We start from the raw sequence: 25987 nt of genomic DNA, 5'->3' as shown, positions 1-25987 counted from the left end.
CTAGCATCGCAATTTAGGCATATAGAAACGCTCTGGGTGCCAATGCTAATACAAACCTAACATCACTGCTCCCTGAGCCCGTGTTCAGCTAGCAGCTTCCATGAAACGATTATAAACTGACTTTAAAAGGTAAAAAAAAAATCGAAAAATAGGGATTAACGGACCAGTCGCGAGGGCTCGGATCATTATTTAAGACTGTCACAGTCTACCGTTCTTATTTTTTGTTAATGGAAAGTAGCAAATATTGACGTTAGTTAACACTATAATAAGTTACCAACTTAATTTACAAAAACGTTTCGATATGAAGTTTACAAATAGATTTCTCGTCGATCCTCCCTGGCGGAAAATGGTCTGTTTTTATTTAGAATATCTTGTTCTACACATTTTACGCTTTTATAATGAAATTTGATCCTATTATTTGATTAAGTCCTCACATTTGACCAAGACTTGAACTGATGGACGACAATATTCTATAATATAAAAAAATCTGACACCAATTTAAAATCAAATAACAACAGAGTTAATCTTAATGCAAATGAGTTTATTTACTTTAAACTTTTGAAAGTGAAAGTTTAACAACTAAAACACGGTCAACCGATCTCAGATTGGCTCATCGCAGATCGCGTAAGGTAACTTTTCATTCTATATAACCAATTCAAAATTTTTATTGCTTTGATTTGGGTTTTTGTTTTTTTTTTGAATTTTTTTTTGTTGCATGATTCAGTCTTCTCTATTTAGCATTGAGGTTAAACCTTCAATTTTATAATCTTTAACGTGCTGGTGTAAACAAGTTCAAGAAAAACTGTTGAAACAAACACAGATTTTGTTCATCAGCCAGGTGTTTATTTAAAGATTGCAGAAATATATTTTTTCAGTAATGAAAATGGAGACACTAGAGCACGAAATGAATCGGTATGTTATTCATTTTTACTCTACTAGTTTCACTTGTTCTTTAACATTTAAGTTTCAATGTTAGAAAAACCAATAAAAGTAGAAAAAAATATGATTTTGCAAAAATTAATAAATTATGCAGAATGAAGTGAGAGTTTTTAAAAAACAACAGTTTTGTAACTGAATATCAGAATTTAAACATTAGAAATTTAATACCAAAAACTGAATATCAGAAAACAGTTCTTTAACTGTATGAAACTGTAGGCTGAAAAATCTGTTCAGTAATGAAAGATTATGTTCCTTTACTCTAATCATCTGACTGGTTAACAGCATTCCCAAAAAAAGCAATGCAATTCCTTTCCGATTGGAGAATCAGAAAAAATAACTTGTGCTCATTCTCCTCGCATGTTTTCTAACAACTGAAAAAATTAAAATATTATGAGCGAATGATTAAAAACCAACATAAATTATCATAAGTTACATATTCGTAATACTTAGTGTCAATTTTAAAGTAAACATTTCATAAAACCATTAAGTTCCATCAACAAAAATAAAAAAAACAAGTTTTAAAATTTTTCATAAGCGTTTTAAATTTTCATAAGCGTTTTAAAAATAATTTCGCAATAGAAAAACGTTGAACGCTGCAGCTGAAAAAGAGGGTGCATTTAAGTCTAGTAACGAAGTTTTCTACTAAATGAAATAAGTTTCAAATAAATTTAAAATGGATAAAAGCATTGCACAGATCACATTAATTACATGATGATCTTACAACTTCCAAAATGTTCAATTTAAGGTCGCTCGTTCTTTGTTTTGCGACAGGGATTTTGCTATTTTATAAAGAAAACGGAAAAATGTTAGATCTAATATAGACCAACGAATTGGTAAACAAATAAAATATTCTTCAAAAAGTCATAAGTTTAAAGCAATTATGATTGAAACTAATGACATAAAAGACAACAAGAGCTGTTTGGTATAGCATTACATAAACTGTTTTCAACGTTTCTCAGTTTTATTAAACAACCCATGGCAGAATAAGTCCAGTATTGCTGAAGGTAAATCACTTTGTTAAAGGTCGTTCAACAAGTGCATTTCTACTCAAAAACAATTCAACGACGTCAATATAAGAACGGTTAATCAAATGGGGCAAAAGTCCAATTTTGCTGATATTCAGTTTTTGATACCTTGGGATATTTTAATGCATTTGACACAAGTATAACTATGTTAACATGTAAACCTCAGGACGAAGGTCGGAAAAGATTGATTATAAGAAAAACAGAAGATATAATGCGCCAGGTGATATTCATATCTGGAAAAAAAAATCATTTATGGCTTGCAGCTACAACAACAAAAGGTATAAAGCAAAGCAATCTTCGCGTACTGGACACTGTAAATAAACTCAGTTAGCATTACACGAGCCCTTTTTTATAGTTCAGGATTATAACTATTGTTAGTTTTAAGTTTCAACGAAGCAATCATTTTAAATTTATAAGTTAGATTTTCTTCGACATTCTAACTATAAATTTCAGTCTCTTTTTTTTTTGCAGCAGGCTTTTCCCATTAGCGGTACAATATTAAAAATTAAAAATTAAAAATTAAACTTTTAATCTGAAGTTTGTTAAATTAACTCAAGTAAAGAGCCAAGAAATGAATTTTTTTTATTTGTAAAAACATTCAGTAAACTATTTATTATGGCACATATACACATATTTTTGTATATATGTATTTATATACCTATATTGTGTATATGTATATATAAACAATAATATAAACATATATACATATTATTGTACATACATAAACTACATACTACTATATATTGCTGACAGGAGTCGTACAACAGTACTGTTTCGTGAAAAAAATTTCTGTCCATTACATGTTTTGGAGGACTGTTTAAAATGGTACAATACTTATTTTAAAAAGAGTGTCTAAGACCTGAAAAATGTAACGGCTTCAGAAAAACTTTAAGCAATATTGAAAGTACTTCACTAGTAAACTTTATTAGTCAATTCGTGTTTCACACTATGGAAGGGGAAAAAGTGTTAGAGTGCATCTTCTGTTTGAATTAAATGTTGTAAAATTATGAAGAAACTTTGAAACTTCATAGAAACCAAGACAATAAAGATATTTTGTTTATCAGTTTCATAATTAATAAAAAACTTAAACAATGTTCTGGGATTTGGAAACCTGATAACAGAAAACAAAAAAAAAAGCTGAAATATGTTTGATATGAAACTAAAGGTAAGAGTTTACTAAATATTGTCGGCACAAAATAATAGCAAAATGCTTTGGTGAAGTGTTTGATTCTTGACTAATTGGGAACTGCAATTTAACATTTGTTTGACAAGATCAAACATTGTAAAACAAAGATAGCATCTTAGTTTACACCTGATTGGAAACTCAGAGTAGAAGAGGATCTAATACAAAGTTTCTTCAACCCAGGTTCACTATTTGACTAAGTAAGAAAAAGATTTAATTACACAAAGAGGAGCTCAAGTGCATCTATATCTATATTCTAATGCTTGTTCATCAGAAGAAAAACACTTTATTGTTTAGTGTTTTTTGAAAAATCTTATGGAAACCAGTGTTAAGTTCAAAGCTGTCAAACATTTTTTTCCGATCAAGTGTTACAGTTTTTTTACCAACTGATCAAGATTTTAGGCGTATAGAAAAAGTGGTACTCAAAATAGAAACTTTTCTTTCTCTTCTTGAATTTTACAGAATTTTTACCGAATTAAAACCAGTAAAAAAACTATGAGAAGCTTGGTTTCTTAATGATAGTCAAAAAGTGGCTGAACAGATTCCAAAATAAAAAAGCCATTTTCGATGAGAGATCAGAAAAATACAACTGACTCTCAAGGAAAGAATGTAGTACAAAGTGCATATTCTGTAGAGCCTGGCTTTTAGGAAAAGAAAGCTGGTATGAAAAGTGACTAAAGTAGACTTAAGAAGAAGATCAAATATTAATTTATGACAAATTTTTGTTTGATTCATTTAATTAAATCATAGACATCTTTAATTGCATAAAAAATCATTAACCAAATCTAATTAATGTAGTTGAGCATTTTAGAATGAGGTAAAATAATCTGCAGCTTGGTTTGAACCGGTGATGTATCCACGTGATTAAAATGTGTCTTAACATTTTGAAGAATATTTGCGCCATTCCTATCTGTTATCATTTTTATAAGTCTATTCAAGTAAACTAAAGTTGCATCCATTAAAACATTCGAAATATAATTTTGTCACAAAAAAAATTTCACGGAAAATGTGCCCTATATAACCTCTCACATTTCAAACTGTTATAAATATAGTTAAAAAAATTAAAAAAAACTTGTATAATACGACAGTGTTTGTCCCTTTTGAAAATAGGCCTTTAAATTAAGCTTTTAAGTGCGTGTTGTACTTCAAAACTGTTCTTTAACTTATTGCTTTATTAACCATTATTTCAAAATAACGCAACAAGTCCTAATTTAAGCAGATCTCAATCATGCAGGCACTGCCCAAGTTTCTTTTAAAATAGTTGCTTTAGGAAAGATGGATCATTAGCATCTTTTTTGTTCTTAGGGTGCAGAGTCCCAGTAAGCATCCATTTAATGGAAGTTAACTGGGATGGCAGGTTTGTTTCAATGACGTAGTAGGTGTTTGAAATATCTGATATCAAACGGTTTATTTCACATCTAAAACTCCTCTAATTTATTTTGACGCAGCACCAAATTTCTTTGTACTCGTTTATTAATCGTGAAAATAGTTTGCTGACGAATTTAAGAGCGTTTTACTGAAATTTATCATAACCAATAACAGAATATTTTTTCGTAGAACGACTTTGAAAGATGAGGTTGTCATGGAGAACGAGTTCGACGATATATTGGGTAATAAAATGTTTTAATTGATTCCCATTTCTGACAGATTTTCGATTTTCAAAAACAAAACCTTCTATTCTAGTTGAAAAGATTCCGCAAGATGTATTCACAACGCTTTCTGATTTGCTGACTTCTGATTGGCTAAAGTTTGCTCGATGTCTTTCGGTTGAAGAAACAGCAATTGATAGTGTACAAGAAGAATTTGAAACAACGAGAGAACAAACTATGCAAATACTGAACCAATGGCGTAAGAATAATCCATCAAAAAAATGGCGAGATATGAAAAGCGGATTACTTTTTTGCAACCGTAAAGATTTGATCAGTGAATGCGAACGAAGTAGGTATTTTGAGCTTCATAGCTTTTGTGCCGCCTTTGCATGCCGAAGTTTCTCCGACTGCCCTAGAATATAATTAGAGATTAAAAAAAATGAAAAAAAAATATACAAAAAAAGTTAAAATACTACAGACCATTAAAAGTTTTTTTTTACCTAAAACAAACATTTTTGAAAAGAACAAAATTTAGCTTACTTAACAAATCTTTCAGGCCTTTTTATCAGCAAAATCAAATAGAGTATTTAGGGATTAAATTCACACTTGAATTAAGTTTAAATAATGGTCTATTTATAGCATTATGATATTTAATTGCTTAGTTTACAATATTATTTATTTAAAAATTTGAAATGAAAGCTGAATGTGAGAGGGACTCCGAAATTCGCTGTCTCAATTTTTTTTGTAACCCTCCAGCGTTGCACTTTTTTAACCTCCCACCCTTCCCCAAAGGGTAATACTGCAAAACTTCTAACGAAGAAAAATAGTTTTACTGCGAGGTTCTCAAATTGAACTTCAAAATATTCCTCTGGGAGCATTTTACATTTGAAATGCTTTTTCTAAAAAAAACTGTAATTGTTTTAAATAGCGTATACAACTGGAATTGCTTGAAAATAAAATAATCGACAAAATATTTCATTGTAATTATAGCAAGCGTATTATAAATTACATTCAGCAGTGAGTGATAATTGCTTTAATAGAAATTGTCGATTTAATCGTCATTTAAGTCTTGGATATAATTTATTATGGTTTAACTATCAAAAACAAAACAAGTTAACAGTGAAAAGCCGTTCAAAAAATTCATTCCTCAATAAATGTCACCGTGCAGTTAAAATGAAAAAATTTTGTATTTTAGAGTTAACATCCCGGCACTCCGTTTTCGGTATCCTACCGCCGACAAAAGCCTTTTTTTCACGTGACGATGAACTTAATCAAACTCATAAATACGTGTGCCAAACAAAAGATTCGGGTAAATCGATCACGGTTTTAACTGGAATGTCTGGAATAGGAAAAACTCAACTCGCTAGAAAGTACGCAGCAATTCATACCGACTATTTCGAAAGCGTTGTGTGGGTGGATGCAGCATTTGACAAAATACAAGTATCTGTGACTAATCTCAGTCACCAACTAGGGTTAAGCCTAAAAGACTCTCAAGGCGATCCGTTCGATATTGAAGTAGTTTTTACAAATATACATCGCTATTTCGAAAGAGAAAAAACGCTTTACATTTTCGACAACGTCGACGATGAGAGTATAAAGAATTTTGAAAAATACGTATCAAATAAACAAAGTTCATTTACTTTGGTAACATCGCAATGGAAGTCATGGTCTACCGATGTTAATCAAGTACAAATTAACTCTTTCTCGCCTGAAGATGCGTTTCTTTTTGCAAAAAGAAATATGAAACAAATGTTAAAAAACGATGACGAAAAATTAAAAGAAATAACCAAAGTGCTTCAATATCATCCACTCGCCATTAATCAAGCTATTCTCTATATAAACAACAACAACGTTTCTTTGCAAGAATATTTAGATCTTTTTCGATCATACCCCTTGGAAATGCTCGAGGAAAATATCCCCACCGAAGCCCAAACAAAGTCTGTCATAACGTCAATTAACATAGCATTAAACAAAATAGAAACATCGAATGAAAAGTCACTAGAACTTTTAAATCATTTATCGTATTGCGATGGTCAACATATTACTAAACAGTTTATTCACCGTATTTCAAAACACTTGAAAATAAACGAAGAGGTTTTGATCATTCGAACAATAAGTTTACTAGTAAGGTATTCGTTGCTTGATCGTTTCGACGAGGACAATGACAGATACGCAATGCACGAAATGACTCAGTTAGCGTGTAAATGTTATCAAAAACGCAAAGAAATATCACAAGTATGCAACGAAAATATTGTCCAGTTTTTAAAATTACAGTTAGAAGAAGTAAATGAACACGTGGACGATGGAAAGCACTTCTATAATCATTTTATCCATATGTTTCGTATTAACAAATCAAATATGTGTGAAGTGTTCCATCAAGAGAGTTGGAGGATCCGAAGTTTTTTATCAAACAAAGGTTTATTTCAAGAAGCAATAAACATATTAAACGCCATTCAAAATTATAACATAAAATCTTATGGAGCTGAAAACGAAATAACGTTAGCTACAAAAGAAAATATAGCAATCTGTTTAAGTGAAATAGGGAAATATAACGAAGCTTTAGAAGTTTATTATCAAGTTGATAAAATACAAACGGATATTTTAGGTATCAATCATCCATCAACATTAAATACAAAAAATAATATAGCAAGCAGTTTGAGTAAAATGGGAAAATATAACGAAGCGTTAGAAATTTATTATCAAGTTGATAAAATACAAACGGATATTTTAGGTATCAATCATTCATCAACATTGGCTACAAAAAATAATATAGCAAACTGTTTGAGTAAAATGGGAAAATATAACGAAGCTTTAGAAATTTATTATCAAGTTGATAAAATACAAACGGATATTTTAGGTATCAATCATCCATCAACATTGGATACAAAAAATAATATAGCAAACTGTTTGAATAAAATGGGAAAATATAACGAAGCTTTAGAAATTTATTATCAAGTTGATAAAATACAAACGGATATTTTAGGTATCAATCATTCATCAACATTGGCTACAAAAAATAATATAGCAAACTGTTTGAGTAAAATGGGAAAATATAACGAAGCGTTAGAAATTTATTATCAAGTTGATAAAATACAAACGGATATTTTAGGTATCAATCATCCATCAACATTAAATACAAAAAATAATATAGCAAGCTGTTTGAGTAAAATGGGAAAATATAAAGAAGCTTTAGAAATTTATTATCAAGTTGATAAAATACAAACGGATATTTTAGGTATCAATCATCCATCAACATTGGATACAAAAAATAATATAGCAAGCTGTTTGAGTAAAATGGGAAAATATAACGAAGCTTTAGAAATTTATTATCAAGTTGATAAAATACAAACGGATTATTTAGGTATCAATCATCCATCAACATTGGATACAAAAAATAATATAGCAAACTGTTTGAATAAAATGAGAAAATATAACGAAGCGTTAGAAATTTATAATCAAGTTGATAAAATACAAACGGATATTTTAGGTATCAATCATTCATCAACATTGGCTACAAAAAATAATATAGCAAACTGTTTGAGTAAAATGGGAAAATATAACGAAGCTTTAGAAATTTATTATCAAGTTGATAAAATACAAACGGATATTTTAGGTATCAATCATCCATCAACATTAAATACAAAAAATAATATAGCAAGCTGTTTGAGTAAAATGGGAAAATATAAAGAAGCTTTAGAAATTTATTATCAAGTTGATAAAATACAAACGGATATTTTAGGTATCAATCATCCATCAACATTGGATACAAAAAATAATATAGCAAGCTGTTTGAGTAAAATGGGAAAATATAACGAAGCTTTAGAAATTTATTATCAAGTTGATAAAATACAAACGGATATTTTAGGTATCAATCATTCATCAACATTGGCTACAAAAAATAATATAGCAAACTGTTTGAGTAAAATGGGAAAATATAACGAAGCGTTAGAAATTTATTATCAAGTTGATAAAATACAAACGGATATTTTAGGTATCAATCATCCATCAACATTGGGTACAAAAAATAATATAGCAAACTGTTTGAGTAAAATGGGAAAATATAACGAAGCTTTAGAAATTTATTATCAAGTTGATAAAATACAAACGGATATTTTAGGTATCAATCATCCATCAACATTAAATACAAAAAATAATATAGCAAGCTGTTTGAGTAAAATGGGAAAATATAAAGAAGCTTTAGAAATTTATTATCAAGTTGATAAAATACAAACGGATATTTTAGGTATCAATCATCCATCAACATTGGATACAAAAAATAATATAGCAAGCTGTTTGAGTAAAATGGGAAAATATAACGAAGCTTTAGAAATTTATTATCAAGTTGATAAAATACAAACGGATATTTTAGGTATCAATCATCCATCAACATTGGATACAAAAAATAATATAGCAAACTGTTTGAATAAAATGAGAAAATATAACGAAGCGTTAGAAATTTATAATCAAGTTGATAAAATACAAACGGATATTTTAGGTATCAATCATTCATCAACATTGGCTACAAAAAATAATATAGCAAACTGTTTGAGTAAAATGGGAAAATATAACGAAGCTTTAGAAATTTATTATCAAGTTGATAAAATACAAACGGATATTTTAGGTATCAATCATCCATCAACATTAAATACAAAAAATAATATAGCAAGCTGTTTGAGTAAAATGGGAAAATATAACGAAGCTTTAGAAATTTATTATCAAGTTGATAAAATACAAACGGATATTTTAGGTATCAATCATCCATCAACATTGGATACAAAAAATAATATAGCAAACTGTTTGAATAAAATGGGAAAATATAACGAAGCGTTAGAAATTTATAATCAAGTTGATAAAATACAAACGGATATTTTAGGTATCAATCATTCATCAACATTGGCTACAAAAAATAATATAGCAAACTGTTTGAGTAAAATGGGAAAATATAACGAAGCTTTAGAAATTTATTATCAAGTTGATAAAATACAAACGGATATTTTAGGTATCAATCATTCATCAACATTGGCTACAAAAAATAATATAGCAAACTGTTTGAATAAAATGGGAAAATATAACGAAGCGTTAGAAATTTATAATCAAGTTGATAAAATACAAACGGATATTTTAGGTATCAATCATTCATCAACATTGGCTACAAAAAATAATATAGCAAACTGTTTGAATAAAATGGGAAAATATAACGAAGCGTTAGAAATTTATAATCAAGTTGATAAAATACAAACGGATATTTTAGGTATCAATCATTCATCAACATTGGCTACAAAAAATAATATAGCAAACTGTTTGAATAAAATGGGAAAATATAACGAAGCGTTAGAAATTTATAATCAAGTTGATAAAATACAAACGGATATTTTAGGTATCAATCATTCATCAACATTGGCTACAAAAAATAATATAGCAAACTGTTTGAGTAAAATGGGAAAATATAAAGAAGCTTTAGAAATTTATTATCAAGTTGATAAAATACAAACGGATATTTTAGGTATCAATCATCCATCAACATTGGATACAAAAAATAATATAGCAAGCTGTTTGAGTAAAATGGGAAAATATAACGAAGCGTTAGAAATTTATTATCAAGTTGATAAAATACAAACGGATATTTTAGGTATCAATCATTCATCAACATTGGGTACAAAAAATAATATAGCAAACTGTTTGAGTAAAATGGGAAAATATAACGAAGCTTTAGAAATTTATTATCAAGTTGATAAAATACAAACGGATATTTTAGGTATCAATCATCCATCAACATTAAATACAAAAAATAATATAGCAAGCTGTTTGAGTAAAATGGGAAAATATAAAGAAGCTTTAGAAATTTATTATCAAGTTGATAAAATACAAACGGATATTTTAGGTATCAATCATCCATCAACATTGGATACAAAAAATAATATAGCAAGCTGTTTGAGTAAAATGGGAAAATATAACGAAGCTTTAGAAATTTATTATCAAGTTGATAAAATACAAACGGATATTTTAGGTATCAATCATCCATCAACATTGGATACAAAAAATAATATAGCAAACTGTTTGAATAAAATGAGAAAATATAACGAAGCGTTAGAAATTTATAATCAAGTTGATAAAATACAAACGGATATTTTAGGTATCAATCATTCATCAACATTGGCTACAAAAAATAACATAGCAAACTGTTTGAGTAAAATGGGAAAATATAACGAAGCTTTAGAAATTTATTATCAAGTTGATAAAATACAAACGGATATTTTAGGTATCAATCATCCATCAACATTAAATACAAAAAATAATATAGCAAGCTGTTTGAGTAAAATGGGAAAATATAACGAAGCTTTAGAAATTTATTATCAAGTTGATAAAATACAAACGGATATTTTAGGTATCAATCATCCATCAACATTGGATACAAAAAATAATATAGCAAACTGTTTGAATAAAATGGGAAAATATAACGAAGCGTTAGAAATTTATAATCAAGTTGATAAAATACAAACGGATATTTTAGGTATCAATCATTCATCAACATTGGCTACAAAAAATAATATAGCAAACTGTTTGAGTAAAATGGGAAAATATAACGAAGCTTTAGAAATTTATTATCAAGTTGATAAAATACAAACGGATATTTTAGGTATCAATCATTCATCAACATTGGCTACAAAAAATAATATAGCAAACTGTTTGAATAAAATGGGAAAATATAACGAAGCGTTAGAAATTTATAATCAAGTTGATAAAATACAAACGGATATTTTAGGTATCAATCATTCATCAACATTGGCTACAAAAAATAATATAGCAAACTGTTTGAATAAAATGGGAAAATATAACGAAGCGTTAGAAATTTATAATCAAGTTGATAAAATACAAACGGATATTTTAGGTATCAATCATTCATCAACATTGGCTACAAAAAATAATATAGCAAACTGTTTGAATAAAATGGGAAAATATAACGAAGCGTTAGAAATTTATAATCAAGTTGATAAAATACAAACGGATATTTTAGGTATCAATCATTCATCAACATTGGCTACAAAAAATAATATAGCAAACTGTTTGAGTAAAATGGGAAAATATAACGAAGCTTTAGAAATTTATTATCAAGTTGATAAAATACAAACGGATATTTTAGGTATCAATCATTCATCAACATTGGCTACAAAAAATAATATAGCAAACTGTTTGAATAAAATGGGAAAATATAACGAAGCGTTAGAAATTTATAATCAAGTTGATAAAATACAAACGGATATTTTAGGTATCAATCATTCATCAACATTGGCTACAAAAAATAATATAGCAAGCTGTTTGAGTAAAATGGGAAAATATAACGAAGCTTTAGAAATTTATTATCAAGTTGATAAAATACAAACGGATATTTTAGGTATCAATCATTCATCAACATTGGCTACAAAAAATAATATAGCAAACTGTTTGAATAAAATGGGAAAATATAACGAAGCGTTAGAAATTTATAATCAAGTTGATAAAATACAAACGGATATTTTAGGTATCAATCATTCATCAACATTGGCTACAAAAAATAATATAGCAAACTGTTTGAATAAAATGGGAAAATATAACGAAGCGTTAGAAATTTATAATCAAGTTGATAAAATACAAACGGATATTTTAGGTATCAATCATTCATCAACATTGGCTACAAAAAATAATATAGCAAACTGTTTGAATAAAATGGGAAAATATAACGAAGCGTTAGAAATTTATAATCAAGTTGATAAAATACAAACGGATATTTTAGGTATCAATCATTCATCAACATTGGCTACAAAAAATAATATAGCAAACTGTTTGAGTAAAATGGGAAAATATAACGAAGCTTTAGAAATTTATTATCAAGTTGATAAAATACAAACGGATATTTTAGGTATCAATCATTCATCAACATTGGCTACAAAAAATAATATAGCAAACTGTTTGAATAAAATGGGAAAATATAACGAAGCGTTAGAAATTTATAATCAAGTTGATAAAATACAAACGGATATTTTAGGTATCAATCATTCATCAACATTGGCTACAAAAAATAATATAGCAAGCTGTTTGAGTAAAATGGGAAAATATAACGAAGCGTTAGAAATTTATAATCAAGTTGATAAAATACAAACGGATATTTTAGGTATCAATCATTCATCAACATTGGCTACAAAAAATAATATAGCAAACTGTTTGAATAAAATGGGAAAATATAACGAAGCGTTAGAAATTTATAATCAAGTTGATAAAATACAAACGGATATTTTAGGTATCAATCATTCATCAACATTGGCTACAAAAAATAATATAGCAAACTGTTTGAGTAAAATGGGAAAATATAAAGAAGCTTTAGAAATTTATTATCAAGTTGATAAAATACAAACGGATATTTTAGGTATCAATCATCCATCAACATTGGATACAAAAAATAATATAGCAAGCTGTTTGAGTAAAATGGGAAAATATAACGAAGCGTTAGAAATTTATTATCAAGTTGATAAAATACAAACGGATATTTTAGGTATCAATCATCCATCAACATTGGCTACAAAAAATAATATAGCAAACTGTTTGAGTAAAATGGGAAAATATAACGAAGCTTTAGAAATTTATTATCAAGTTGATAAAATACAAACGGATATTTTAGGTATCAATCATCCATCAACATTGGCTACAAAAAATAATATAGCAAACTGTTTGAGTAAAATGGGAAAATATAACGAAGCGTTAGAAATTTATTATCAAGTTGATAAAATACAAACGGATATTTTAGGTATCAATCATCCATCAACATTGGATACAAAAAATAATATAGCAAACTGTTTGAATAAAATGGGAAAATATAACGAAGCGTTAGAAATTTATTATCAAGTTGATAAAATACAAACGGATATTTTAGGTATCAATCATTCATCAACATTGGCTACAAAAAATAATATAGCAAACTGTTTGAGTAAAATGGGAAAATATAACGAAGCGTTAGAAATTTATTATCAAGTTGATAAAATACAAACGGATATTTTAGGTATCAATCATTCATCAACATTGGCTACAAAAAATAATATAGCAAACTGTTTGAGTAAAATGGGAAAATATAACGAAGCTTTAGAAATTTATTATCAAGTTGATAAAATACAAACGGATATTTTAGGTATCAATCATCCATCAACATTGGCTACAAAAAATAATATAGCAAACTGTTTGAGTAAAATGGGAAAATATAACGAAGCGTTAGAAATTTATTATCAAGTTGATAAAATACAAACGGATATTTTAGGTATCAATCATCCATCAACATTAAATACAAAAAATAATATAGCAAGCTGTTTGAGTAAAATGGGAAAATATAAAGAAGCTTTAGAAATTTATTATCAAGTTGATAAAATACAAACGGATATTTTAGGTATCAATCATCCATCAACATTGGCTACAAAAAATAATATAGCAAGCTGTTTGAATAAAATGGGAAAATATAACGAAGTTTTAGAAATTTATTATCAAGTTGATAAAATACAAACGGATATTTTAGGTATCAATCATTCATCAACATTGGCTACAAAAAATAATATAGCAAGCTGTTTGAATAAAATGGGAAAATATAACGAAGCTTTAGAAATTTATTATCAAGTTGATAAAATACAAACAGATATTTTAGGTATCAATCATCCATCAACATTGGCCACAAAAAAAATTTTCTCAATCTCCTTGATATTTGGTTTTTTGAAAAGTATGAAATGGATATAAACAAAATATCGAAATTGTGATTTTTATTTAATCTTTTTCGAAATTGTAGATTTATCTCATTTAATTAGAATTATGTATGTATATAAGTTTATATGGTTTTTTGTATCATTTTTTATCGGATGTTTTTTATTTCAATGTTCGCTAAAAACATTTGAATATGGTAGAAGTTGTTAAGTAAATAAAAATATAATGATGGAATCCCCTAGAAAATAGAATTTGTATTGAGTTAATGAATGAAGTTAGCAAATGAATGAAAGTTTTTTGGAATGAGTGTAAAGTTAATAAAAGTTTATTTACAGCCGGAAAATTAGAAACGTGAAGTTTCAGATAAAGGACCCATGGGACACGTTTTAAATAAATTTTAAATTATGTTTTATGTAAAAGTGAAATAAAAAATCAAAAGTTTTTCAATCTTTTTACAATTTTTTAACTATTAAGTTTTTTATTTCATTAGTAATTAAAGTGTCGTAAGTCATAATAATGTCATAATTAATCATTTTTCTCATAATTAAACTTGACGTTAAATGAGAATGTTGCTGGCGAAATTTATTGCTCTTTAAGTCAGAAGTGAACGTATGCATATGTCAATATCAGAATTAACAGAGAAAAACTGTAAAAAAATGTAAGCGCCACGTTAAATTTAAATCAGATTTCTTTCATTTTACACAATATTGAACAATATCCACATCCGTGCGCACAAAGTCCTTCGGATCTCAAAACCCTTTTAGAAAGCCTTAAAACTAGAAAACGAGAAAAATATATCTTTTAAAAAAAAAATCAATTTTCACACAAATGAATCATTCGGATCGCTTATTTCGTTTTGAAAGAGAGAACTAGCCATCAGACAATGCTATGAACATCATGTTGCAATTGATGTTAGCATATGCCAATTACAATACAGCCTAAAATCGATTTTGTCATATGTTAATTACCATGACATTTTTATTAAGTGTCAAAAGTTATATGTCAAAAATATAACAAAATAATTTTTCATATTTTATTTTCTTTTTTCATAGATGAAATAAAATGAAATGTTCCATAAAAATACAAGAGATTAGAAACCATCACAGATCTTAAAAAAGCATTCAAAACTCGTCTGTCTCTTCTGATTCATTGCTTAGAAGACTTTGGCTCATGATATTTACAGTCCTTTTCTTTCTTTTCAAGGATTTCACGGCATTCCTTTTGTAATAGATTGCTTGTAAAGGGGTAGCTTCAAAGTAGGTTTGATATTGAGAGTCTGGAGATGATGGTACTTCCTCCATAGGCTGATCTTCAACATCCTCCTTGCAAAGGTACCAATTTTGAACAAAAGGTGACAGTCTGGAATAGTTGTCTTTAATGAATATGCACTGACTTGCCAGCTCTGGTGACAAATTGAATTATTCTCTTGTGTTATGACTTGCCCAGCCTGAGAAAACGCTCATTCTGAGGATGCAGATGTCCTAAAAACAAAAAAGCCAATTAACATTGTTCATGGAGGATAAAGATCATTAGATGTAAATCAACAATATAAAAGATGTTTTATTTATTGCTTTGATAGTTTTGGTATTCATAGCTAATATAGAAATGAAGTAATTTTGGGTTCTAATACAGTTATAGATAGATACAATATGGTATTGATATTAAACTGTTTTGTATTCAAATTAATATAAAAATAGCTGATATTGTATAGTACTGAATATACCAAAGTTACATTTTGTAATATCATTTTACAGCCTTGTACTTAGTTTATTTAGTAGGAACTAATCAGCTGCGTATCAAACCTTCCCATATTTCGATGTGCAGAACCCATTTGGCTTTTATAAATAAAAAATAGACTAAAATTTAAATTTAAAAAACAATTAATAATTTTTACCATCAATTTTTCTGAAATATTTCCAAACAGGAGATGGCATATTGAACTTGAAAAGAGTCTTCTTTTTGCAATGAAATTTTGGATTCACAACTTACAATTATGGACAAAAAACTGCCAACTATATATTAATTGTTCATCTTCACATGCCCTACGATGCTTTCTTATCAAATTTGCAATACGAAAAATTAATATTTAAACGTCGAATGAAATGGCATTCGTATTACAAATGAAGTATCATAATTAAAATTCAAATGCCGAATTCGTACAAAAAATTACAAAATAAACTTATTTATGAAAAGATTTTTTCGTCTTTATCACTTTAAAAGCAAATTGACATAATTTCGTAATATTTATTTTTTCATTAGCATACCAATCAGTAGTTGAAAAAATTTGTCGTTGGCATAGTATTAGGATATAACACTTACCTGCAATGGCAGCAGGTCTAATGATATATAACAATTACAATGCCAAAATCATGCCAAAGAGCTAAAACCAGTATAGTATTTTCGGATGCCTCGAGAGAACTTCACATAAATGAAAAAGGTCATATATTTTATATTACATGAAGACTTTCTGAAAAACATTCTGCAAATACATAAGCGCTTATCTTCAATTCAAACTTGAAGGAAAAAATCAAAAAAGAAATTAAAAAAAGCAGTGTATAAAATGTATTTGGCCTAATTATATACAAAATTTAAAGGAGGGAATTTGAAATAGAAATTTTAAGGAAAATATACAGCAGATATGAAATAAAGATTTTTTAAATATTTATTTGTAAAAGGATTTATAGAAAAATGTTAAAGAGCACACTTGTATAAAAATCATTTTTTTAGAAGAAACTTTCACAAAAAATATTGATCAAAAAATAAAAATAGAACTTTTTTACGAGAAATTTAAGTTGTTTAGCTTAAAATTTCAAATTAAAAGTATAAACTAGCAGTTTAATTTAGAATTTCTTAAACTATAATTTAAATCAAAACTTTTACTAAGAAATTTAAACTAGAAACTTAAAATGGAAGTATAAAACATCAATTTTTAAGTGAAATATAAAGAAGCACTTGATAAAAAAGGTGTGAAGAAAAAATTTTTACAGATATTTAAAGATGAAATTTCAATTCGAAATTTCAAGTAAAATTTCAATGAGAAATTTAGTTCAGAAATTTAATTTAGAAATTTAATTTAGAAACTTAATTTTGAAATTTAATTTTGAAATTTAATTTTGAAATTTAATTTTAAAATTTAGTTTAGAAATTTAATTTAGAAATTTAATTTAGAAATTGAATTTAGAAATTTAATTTAGAAATTCAATTTAGAAATTTATGTTAGAAATTTAACTTAGAAATTTAATTTGGAAATTTAATTTAGAAATTTTATTCAGAAATTTAATTCAGAAATTTAATTCAGAAATTTAATTCAGAAATTTAATTCAGAAATTTAATTCAGAAATTTAATTCAGAAATTTAATTCAGAAATTTAATTCAGAAATTTAATTCAGAAATTTAATTCAGAAATTTAATTCAGAAATTTAATTAAAAAATGTAATTTAGAAACTTTATTTAGAAACTTAGATTAGAAACTTTATTTAGAAATTTAGTTTAGATATTCAATTTAGAAACTTAATTTAGAAATATAAACAAGAAAATCAAAGAAAAAATTTAAATTAGAAATCTGAACTTGAAACTTGACTTATGAAATCAAATAAAAAGTTCAAAAGGTCAAAATTTAAGTTAGATGTTTAAGTCAGCAATTTAAACTAGAAATTAAATTAGGAATTCAAGCTGCAAATTTAAACTAGAAATAATTAGAAACTTATATCATATATAACTTTTAATGTAAATTAGAAATTTGAATTGTAAATTTAATTTAGAAAATAAGGTTAGAATCTTAAAATAAATCTTTAAATTAAATAAGGATTTTAAAACTTAAAAGTAAGAAGAAGTTTGAATTAGAAACTAAAATTATTTGTTTTGATGAGAAATTTACATCAGAGATCAGAAGTTTAAATTTCAATATTAAACTGTTAATTTAACTTCGAAGTTCAAATTAAAAATAAATGAAAGAAAAAGCTTCAATTAAAAGTTTGCATTAGAATTTTAAGTTCGGAGTTCGAAAGTTCGAAACTTTTATTCTAGAAATTGGGATTAGAAATTTAAATAAGATAGTTAAGATAAAATTTTGACTTGTAATGAAACATTATACAATACTGTTTTGACTTTTAACTAAGCTCTGTGTGAAACAACTTAGAGGTACCTTGTAGAAATGTTAGAATTTTATTTATGATGTAACACTTCTTGCTTTCATAAAAATCATTATTACTTTTTTCTGTAACTGATTTACCGTCAATAATTAAATAAATTTAATTCAATGTTATGTTATAATCTAGTAAGGTGTTAAATACGAAAAAAGCTCCGTAGGTATTCAGGTATGTTTTCAGGTATGTAAAGAATATCTTTCCTTTGAAAAGCGAGTCTTTCATTATAAACAACAAATCAAGAAAAGTAATAGTTAATTTAATATTTTTTTATTTATAATATTTTCATATACACACCTACAAATAGGTGTGTATATGAAAATATTATAAATAAAAAAATTATATATATATATATATATATATATATATATATATATATATATATATATATATATATATATATATATATATATATATATATATATATATATATATATATATATATATATATATATAAACTGAATTTTTAAATTGTTTATTAATTTTTCATATTTTTTATTTTATATTTATGTTATAAACCTTTTTCATAAATTTAGTTAATAAAATTATTAAATTTTATTAACTGCATAAATCGTTTTTAGTTTAAGGTTTCGTTCTACATTCATTTTTGGTTTTTTGAAATTTCACCACTGACATAAGTTTTGAAAAGGCTCTCGCAAAACTCTTATAGTTTGAATAACATCATTTCTTGGAGCAACAAGCCCACCCCTATTTTTTATGTTAATCAATAAAAGAACTGACGTTCCATAACAATGTTCCACAAAGTTTTTTTGGGATATAAGTGAGTTTGCACACACAGAACATGACATCTTTGATAATTGTCTTCTTACAATAAATCCAGATATATATCCTGATATTGCTTCTTTATAGATAGAGGTATTATCAAGATAATTTTGAATTGTAACAGTATCCATATCAAAGATTAAAAAATCTGTTTCAGGATTTGAAAAAAATTGCAGATTTTTTACTCCACTTTAATGCAAAAATAGAGCCATTTGCAATATCCTCAAATGTTAAACAATTTGCATGCTTTGAGCCTACAATAGAATTGCGCAAAAGAACTCTTTTTAAAGATGACTTAAGTTGGATGCCATCTGGATTATTATTAAATCCATTGATTCCACGAATACAAGAGAGCAGTAACTCAAGATGTTCTTGTGAAATTTTGTATATTAGGCAAAATTTAAAAGGATGAACATTTAAAGTCAAAAGCTCATAGGCTAAGTGTTGAAGACATTTTGCAGCCACAATTAACGCTAATACAAAGGTTTTTCTCCTATGTTTTAATAATGGAGTACCATTAGCATCTGTCAACTTTGGTAAGTAGTTTATTATTTGATCAAAAGTAAAAGTAAATTTCAATCCTTCTTCTTCTTCTTGCATTTCATATAATAATAATATTTCATATAATAGTATTTCAACTTTTGTTTAAGAATTTTAATTTTTGCTTCTAATTTTCCTTTAGTTGGACTTGCATTTGTCGATAATGTGCTTTTAGAAATAATAGCATCATCATTAATAATTGTTACTACTTTTGATAATATTAAAGCTACAACTTATATCCACCTGGCAATCAATACTCTCTGTTGTTTCTAAAATAAAACTATTAATATAAATTTCGTTACTATTAGCAGCAACATTATTGTTATCACTTATATCCGAATGGAAATCGATGTGATAGTGACTGCCTGTTTCTGAAACTTTTTTAACAAGTCTCTTTTTATTTGTTTGTGACGATTTAGAACTAAACTTTCTTTGGACTTTTGGTTTTGAATCAATAATAATAGGTGGCACAGAAAAAGGTTTTAATTTAGGCTTTTTATTAAAATCAGGTATACTGTAATCTGAAGGTAAAAAGTGATCACTACATTTGCGGCTGTGCTCAGTAGGAATAAATGTTTCACGTTTTATAGAAACAATCCACTTTTTACAGAGTTCGCTATTATTAATTGAAAATTTATGAAAAGCTCTGTTGTCGTTTTTCATTGCTCTTTTTGTGAAACCAGCTGCAGCACAAGAACTAACCATGATTTATAAGTTTTGAATATTAAATTTTGAATATTTATTGATCCAAACAGCCGTGATTTACTATTTTTTAAATTATGGGGGGCATAATGGCCGATTTTTGCTTCAAAAAATACGCGGAAGTTAGACATCTAGTTATTTTTAATATATCATTGCGACATACAGGGTTTTACTAGCAACAACAAAAAACAAACCTAATTTATTTGCTATTACCACAAGATCTAAGATGGGAGATTGGAAATTTATACGAGAAATATGTGATTAAATTATTGGTGCTTAAAGTTTTCCAGAAAAGTATATTGCAGTTTTAAATTTTCATTTTTTTTTCTTATTATTGGGGTTGATAAAGGATTTGACTGTCACATGCAGTATTCTCGAAAAAACTTAAGTGGCCAGCTAACGCGAGTTTTAACTGCTCTAATAGGCTCGAGAAACGAGCTAATTTAAGCATTAAGCGTTTGTATAAGCTCTAGAGAGGAGGGTATGCAGCCGAGCACGAGAGCACGGCATACGAGAACATCAGGGTGCTTATTCATCAAACTTTCGTAACTTTTGCGCAGCTCAACTAAGGTTACGGAAATCGTAAGTTCATGTTCTTATTTGGTATTCACCAAAGTTTCGCCGCATTTCCTTAAAGTAAGGGTTGCGCATAAGTTGCGCTGAACTTACGAAAAAAACTTACGCAAAAAAAACAAGTGAGTTGTTTTTGTTTTTTTTTAATAAACCAAGTTTTCGTAATTACAAATATTTATCAAAGCATATTTTTCTGAAGATGAATTCATATAACTTCTGTAACAAAAAAAAAAATAAAATTATTAGGTTAACAAGCCGTTGTCAAGTTTGAAAATAAATAACTGAATTTATGAGTTATTAAGCATCTGCGTCTCGTTATTTTTTTATTCGAGACGAGACAAGACAATGATATCCAGGATACAATTTTTATATTCCGAAAGAACATTTATTGTCCCGGTTTTTAACTTTATTCCGGGACAGTTTATTCGTCAGTTTTTTCCGGGACATTTCTCGTCTCGTTATGCTTGTTCCGGTTCATTTCGAGAAAACGATTCCGAGACGCAGACCCTTAGTTATTATTAACATAAAATAAATTTGTGCATAATTAGATAAAGCAAGTTATCTGCACTTTTTTTGCTTAAAAAATTAGCATATTATTTAAGGTTTTTAACTTCCAAAACAATATATGCAATAGTATCAAGCAATTTTGCAAACCTTACATTCAATTTCATATAAAAAAGAGAAAAAAGAGAGTACAGTTTCAGGGCCTTCGAGAGCGTCAATGGCGCCCGGGTCAAAATTAGAGAATAGCGCCACTTTTCAAGCCAAGAAATTTCAAAGTTTAAAGTTTTGCGAATGCAGCAATTATTAATTTCTGACACAACATATTTTATTTCTGCGTTATTATCAATTCTCTGGATAAAGCAGTAGAATAGTAATGATTCACTAATCAAAACTGATATTTGAATCAACATATTAGTTTAAAACCAATAAATGAAAGGACTATCAACAAAAACTTTGAGGAAGGTTAATAAGGTGCTTAAAGATGAATTTTTCGAGGTTTTCTGGCCACCCAAATATCAATGACATTGTCGTAGCTCACCTTTTTCACCAAATCTCCTTCAATCGAAATGATTAAAAAATCAGTAACGCGATCCTGGGTCATGGTCGAACGAAGAGAGTTTTTTACAATCTTTAATTTACTGAACGATCGTTCACCCTCAGCAGCTGACACAGGAACAGTGTTGAAAATCCGGAGCATGATGCAAATGTACGGAAAAAGGCGTTCAAGCTTATTTTTGAAAATTTGGTTGAGTAGCTGCATTGGATTTCCTTGGTTAAAAACTTTTTTGTGGGCAGTGTTAAAGCGGCGAACTTCTTCAATGAGATCCTCTTCGTTCACATCTCTCGTGCAAGCTCGCGAGCTTTGTTTTCTTGAATGGAAAGATAATCATTATCCAACCAGATGAATGAAAACATATTGCCAACCATCCTGCTCGCTATAAATCTTGAACTAATCTGCTGAATCAGACTATCCAAACTAATATTTAAAATGTTCAATGCGAATACTTTCTTTTGGCTATTATGGAAATGGGCTGTGGTTGATGCCTCATCGTGAAAGCGCTTCGGTTTACGCTTTCTTTTAGTAGCGAGTTTAGTTTCGAATCTTAAGGGTCCAGCTACAGCTACAGCCTATTGAAAAATCTGCAACCAAGAGTCTGTTTAAGTTGCTTACCTTTTAATTAGACATCAAAGAAATTATAATGAGAGATTAAAAAAACGGGTACTTGTAAAAGATTTTTAATTTTACTTTCTCAGGTTTAGCAGACGAAGAATGAGAACAGCATATTTTTTCGCTCATAGACTCTAATGCCATTTTTAAATCTAATTGAATGTTATTTCGTGATATTTTTACAATTCGTGCATTTTTAAAAATAATTATGCAAATACCCTAATTATGCAAATTTTTTGTTTCGATATATCTTTTTATTGCAAAAAAATATTTACATCAAACTTTGCAAACTAATCAATAATGGTGCAATCGCTGATCTCAAAATATAACTGGATAGCTGATACGGCAAATTTTTTGAAGCCAGTTATGGCCTCCCAAGATGGCGGCAAATTTGGTTTAGTATAAATTGAAAAACGTTTGTTACGAACTTTTATATCTTTCGTATATAAATATCATTAAATGTACAAGTCTCAAATAGAAATATAATTTCGGTTTTACTTAACATTAAGAAAAACAACAAGAAAAAAACACAAATTACATATTTACGTATTTACTAAGATAAATACGTAAATATGAAACAATAGAACCAGCTATCCAGTTATATTTTGAGATCAGTGGGTGCATTGCATGATCTGAACTAAAAAAATGCTGATAAATCCAAAGAGTAACTTTAATTTGCTCAATTACAATAATTCGGGTAAATTTCCCCAAAAAGAAGTACATAAACAGATACAAAAATAAGTAAAAAAATAAAATAATAATCTTTTTTTAGTTCAGAACATAGACTTCTATGTAAAGAATGAATCCTGAAAATTTCAATAAATTTGATAAAACAGATTTTAAGTTATTTAGAATCAAAGTTCAAAAAAACGCGAATCTGAGAAAAACTCATTAAAAGAATAAAAACTAACCTAAACAATTACTATAAAGTCTAAAAAGTTCCAGAAGCAAAAATTTAACTTTCTGTAGCCATACTTTTATCATCAAAACTCTTTTTTATTGCTCTGAGCTTTTTTCTTCGTTTTTTAGCAATATCACTTGATTTATTTTTTAGAACTTTTTATGCGTCCTATATCATATTTATGTAAGCCGTATATACAGTTGACCAGGTTGCAAACCAAAAATATGATAAATACTTAACAAACCATAATCACCTTCATTGAAACATAGCACTGCTTTTGATTTCGGTTTTCTGCTAGCTGAGCCAAATTTAAGTAAAAAAATTTGGTTTTATTCAGTAATGAGAACTTAACCTTATATGAACTACATGCATCCAGTAAATTTATGGAAATACTGCGGTTGTGTTGCTTGGAAATATGTCTTTAAATCAAAACAAGAAGCTCTACAGGTTATAAAGTTAATTTTCATACTGAATGAACACAAATATATATAGGAAATAAAATAGGTATCACCCTGGTTGCTAAGGCCGTTGCTAAGGAACTAGAAAATTATAAACATTTCAAATGCTAAATTAGACTAATTTAGATGCTGTTTAATCTAATTTTGATCTTATTTTCAGAATCAGCAATTTCAAATTGACCAAAAATATTAATAATTTAAATTTAAAAATTTGGAATTTTTTGAGGTATGTGCCACCTTAAACTGCAGGAGCCCATGGGCTTTAGAGACCTACCAGAGCAAATTGCCCCAGACATCACTCATTATCACGACTGGCTTGAGTCTAGCATTTCTGACCTGTTTGTTCTGCGTCGTAGGGTAGGCTTCTCTAAAATAAAACAACGGCTTCTTTCCCTGATATTACTATGTTATTTGCAAAATTTTAATTTTAATTTTTTAATTTAAATCTATGTTTGTTCTTCTGCCGATTATATTTCGCGTACATTTCCAACAAAGATAAAAGAAATCAAGTTTTTTTTTTTTTTTTCAAGTTTTTTTCAGCAAACTTGAAAAAAAAAACAAAAAAAAAACCATATTTTGTTTGTTATTACAGCAAGATCTAAGATGGGAGTTTTCCAGAAAATTATATGGCAGTTTTGAATTCGCATTGTTTTTCTTATTATTGGGGTTGATAAAGGTTTTTACTGTCACATGCTGTATTCTCGAAAAAACTTACGTGGCCGGCTAACGCGAGTTTTAACTGCTTTAATAAGCTCGAGAAACGAGCTAATTTAAGCATTAAGCGTTTGTGTAAGCTCTAGAGAGGAGGGTACGCAACCGAGCACGAGAGCAGGGCATACCAGAACATCAGGTGTTCTCCAAAAAAAAAGTCCAATATTATTTATAAACAAAGATTCTAATTTATTATAAAAATTCAATTTAAAAAAATATATTAAAAAATAATTATTAAAATTATATTACAGAGATTTTAAAATTTCATTAAAAAGCTGCAAAGTTTATACTAATAAAAAAGAAGATCATTTCACTTTCAATCTAGTGTGAGATAAAAGCTGTACGCCACGCTCAATCCAGTCAGCACTTGCTTCGATTGTCAATGCCACTAATGTCACTTCCTTTTTTACAGCATTCCACTCTTTCGTTTGATTAGCAGCGGAGTTTACTTTCACTTTGTCTAAGGAATCAACGATCGATGGAAACAGAGAAGAACCGTACGTGTTACTAGCAGCTGGTGCAGCGACATAGTTTCTAAAGTTACATAATAATAAACTGCGAAAGAACCTGTAGATTATCATTATAAACACGAACTTCGTGAATTATTCGATAAAAACTTATCGAATGAGAAAACCCAGATGGCTTTATTCAGCACAAACCATTCTACTTATATTAAATTTAACAAGAAGAAACCAGAAAAAACAAGCAAATCATAAAAAACATTGATTGGCACTACTTGATTATTTCTCTGCCAAGCAATCCACTATCTCTCAAAAAAACCTTCTCGATTTGCATTATGACATCGTTTAACATACGAACCGAAAGCTCACTAAAAAGATTGCTAAGCAATTGATACTTAGGAAATTTTAAAAAAGATACAAAAAGTAAAAAAACTTTTAAAACTTATTCAAAGAAGACCTATTAGGTTTGTCTATGTCAATTTCTTTTTCAAGAAGCCTTTTAAGTTTGGTAGATGCTGCTTCAAACTTATTAACTGCATCAAACAGGTGGCCTAAGAAAAAGCAAATGACGAATAAAAAAAATGACAATAA

General features: G+C 27.9%; 2 protein-coding genes across 2 annotated transcripts in view; one reads left to right on the top strand and one right to left on the bottom strand.

Moving 5' to 3' along the window:
• LOC145201436 (uncharacterized) overlaps positions 1-25987 on the bottom strand; it is a 54506-nt gene that overhangs the window by 17639 nt on the left and 10880 nt on the right. Inside the window, exons 15-21 of the mRNA XM_090084191.1 lie at positions 25854-25947; positions 25672-25776; positions 25250-25469; positions 22944-23084; positions 22536-22825; positions 20162-20615; positions 19564-19909 (exon numbers count right to left, since the gene is read on the bottom strand). Coding sequence (XP_089940317.1) covers positions 19564-19909; positions 20162-20615; positions 22536-22825; positions 22944-23084; positions 25250-25469; positions 25672-25776; positions 25854-25947 — 1650 coding nt within the window. The remainder of the gene's footprint in view (positions 1-19563; positions 19910-20161; positions 20616-22535; positions 22826-22943; positions 23085-25249; positions 25470-25671; positions 25777-25853; positions 25948-25987) is intronic.
• On the top strand, positions 570-14696 carry LOC145181142 (uncharacterized). Its single transcript, XM_090084427.1, has 8 exons — positions 570-629; positions 739-912; positions 4705-4757; positions 4831-5085; positions 5932-9861; positions 10114-11877; positions 12004-12885; positions 13138-14696. Exons 2-8 carry the CDS (start codon positions 878-880, stop codon positions 14484-14486), a joined length of 8268 nt encoding a protein of 2755 aa, XP_089940553.1. The 5' UTR covers positions 570-629; positions 739-877; the 3' UTR covers positions 14487-14696.

The sequence above is a fragment of the Hydra viridissima genome, unplaced genomic scaffold, assembly GCF_058129835.1.
Source record: "Hydra viridissima isolate aposymbiotic clone 2 unplaced genomic scaffold, HvirCarnegie_v1 scaffold_4, whole genome shotgun sequence".
NCBI lineage: Eukaryota > Metazoa > Cnidaria > Hydrozoa > Anthoathecata > Hydridae > Hydra > Hydra viridissima.
This window is presented reverse-complemented; position numbering and strand designations above follow the sequence as displayed.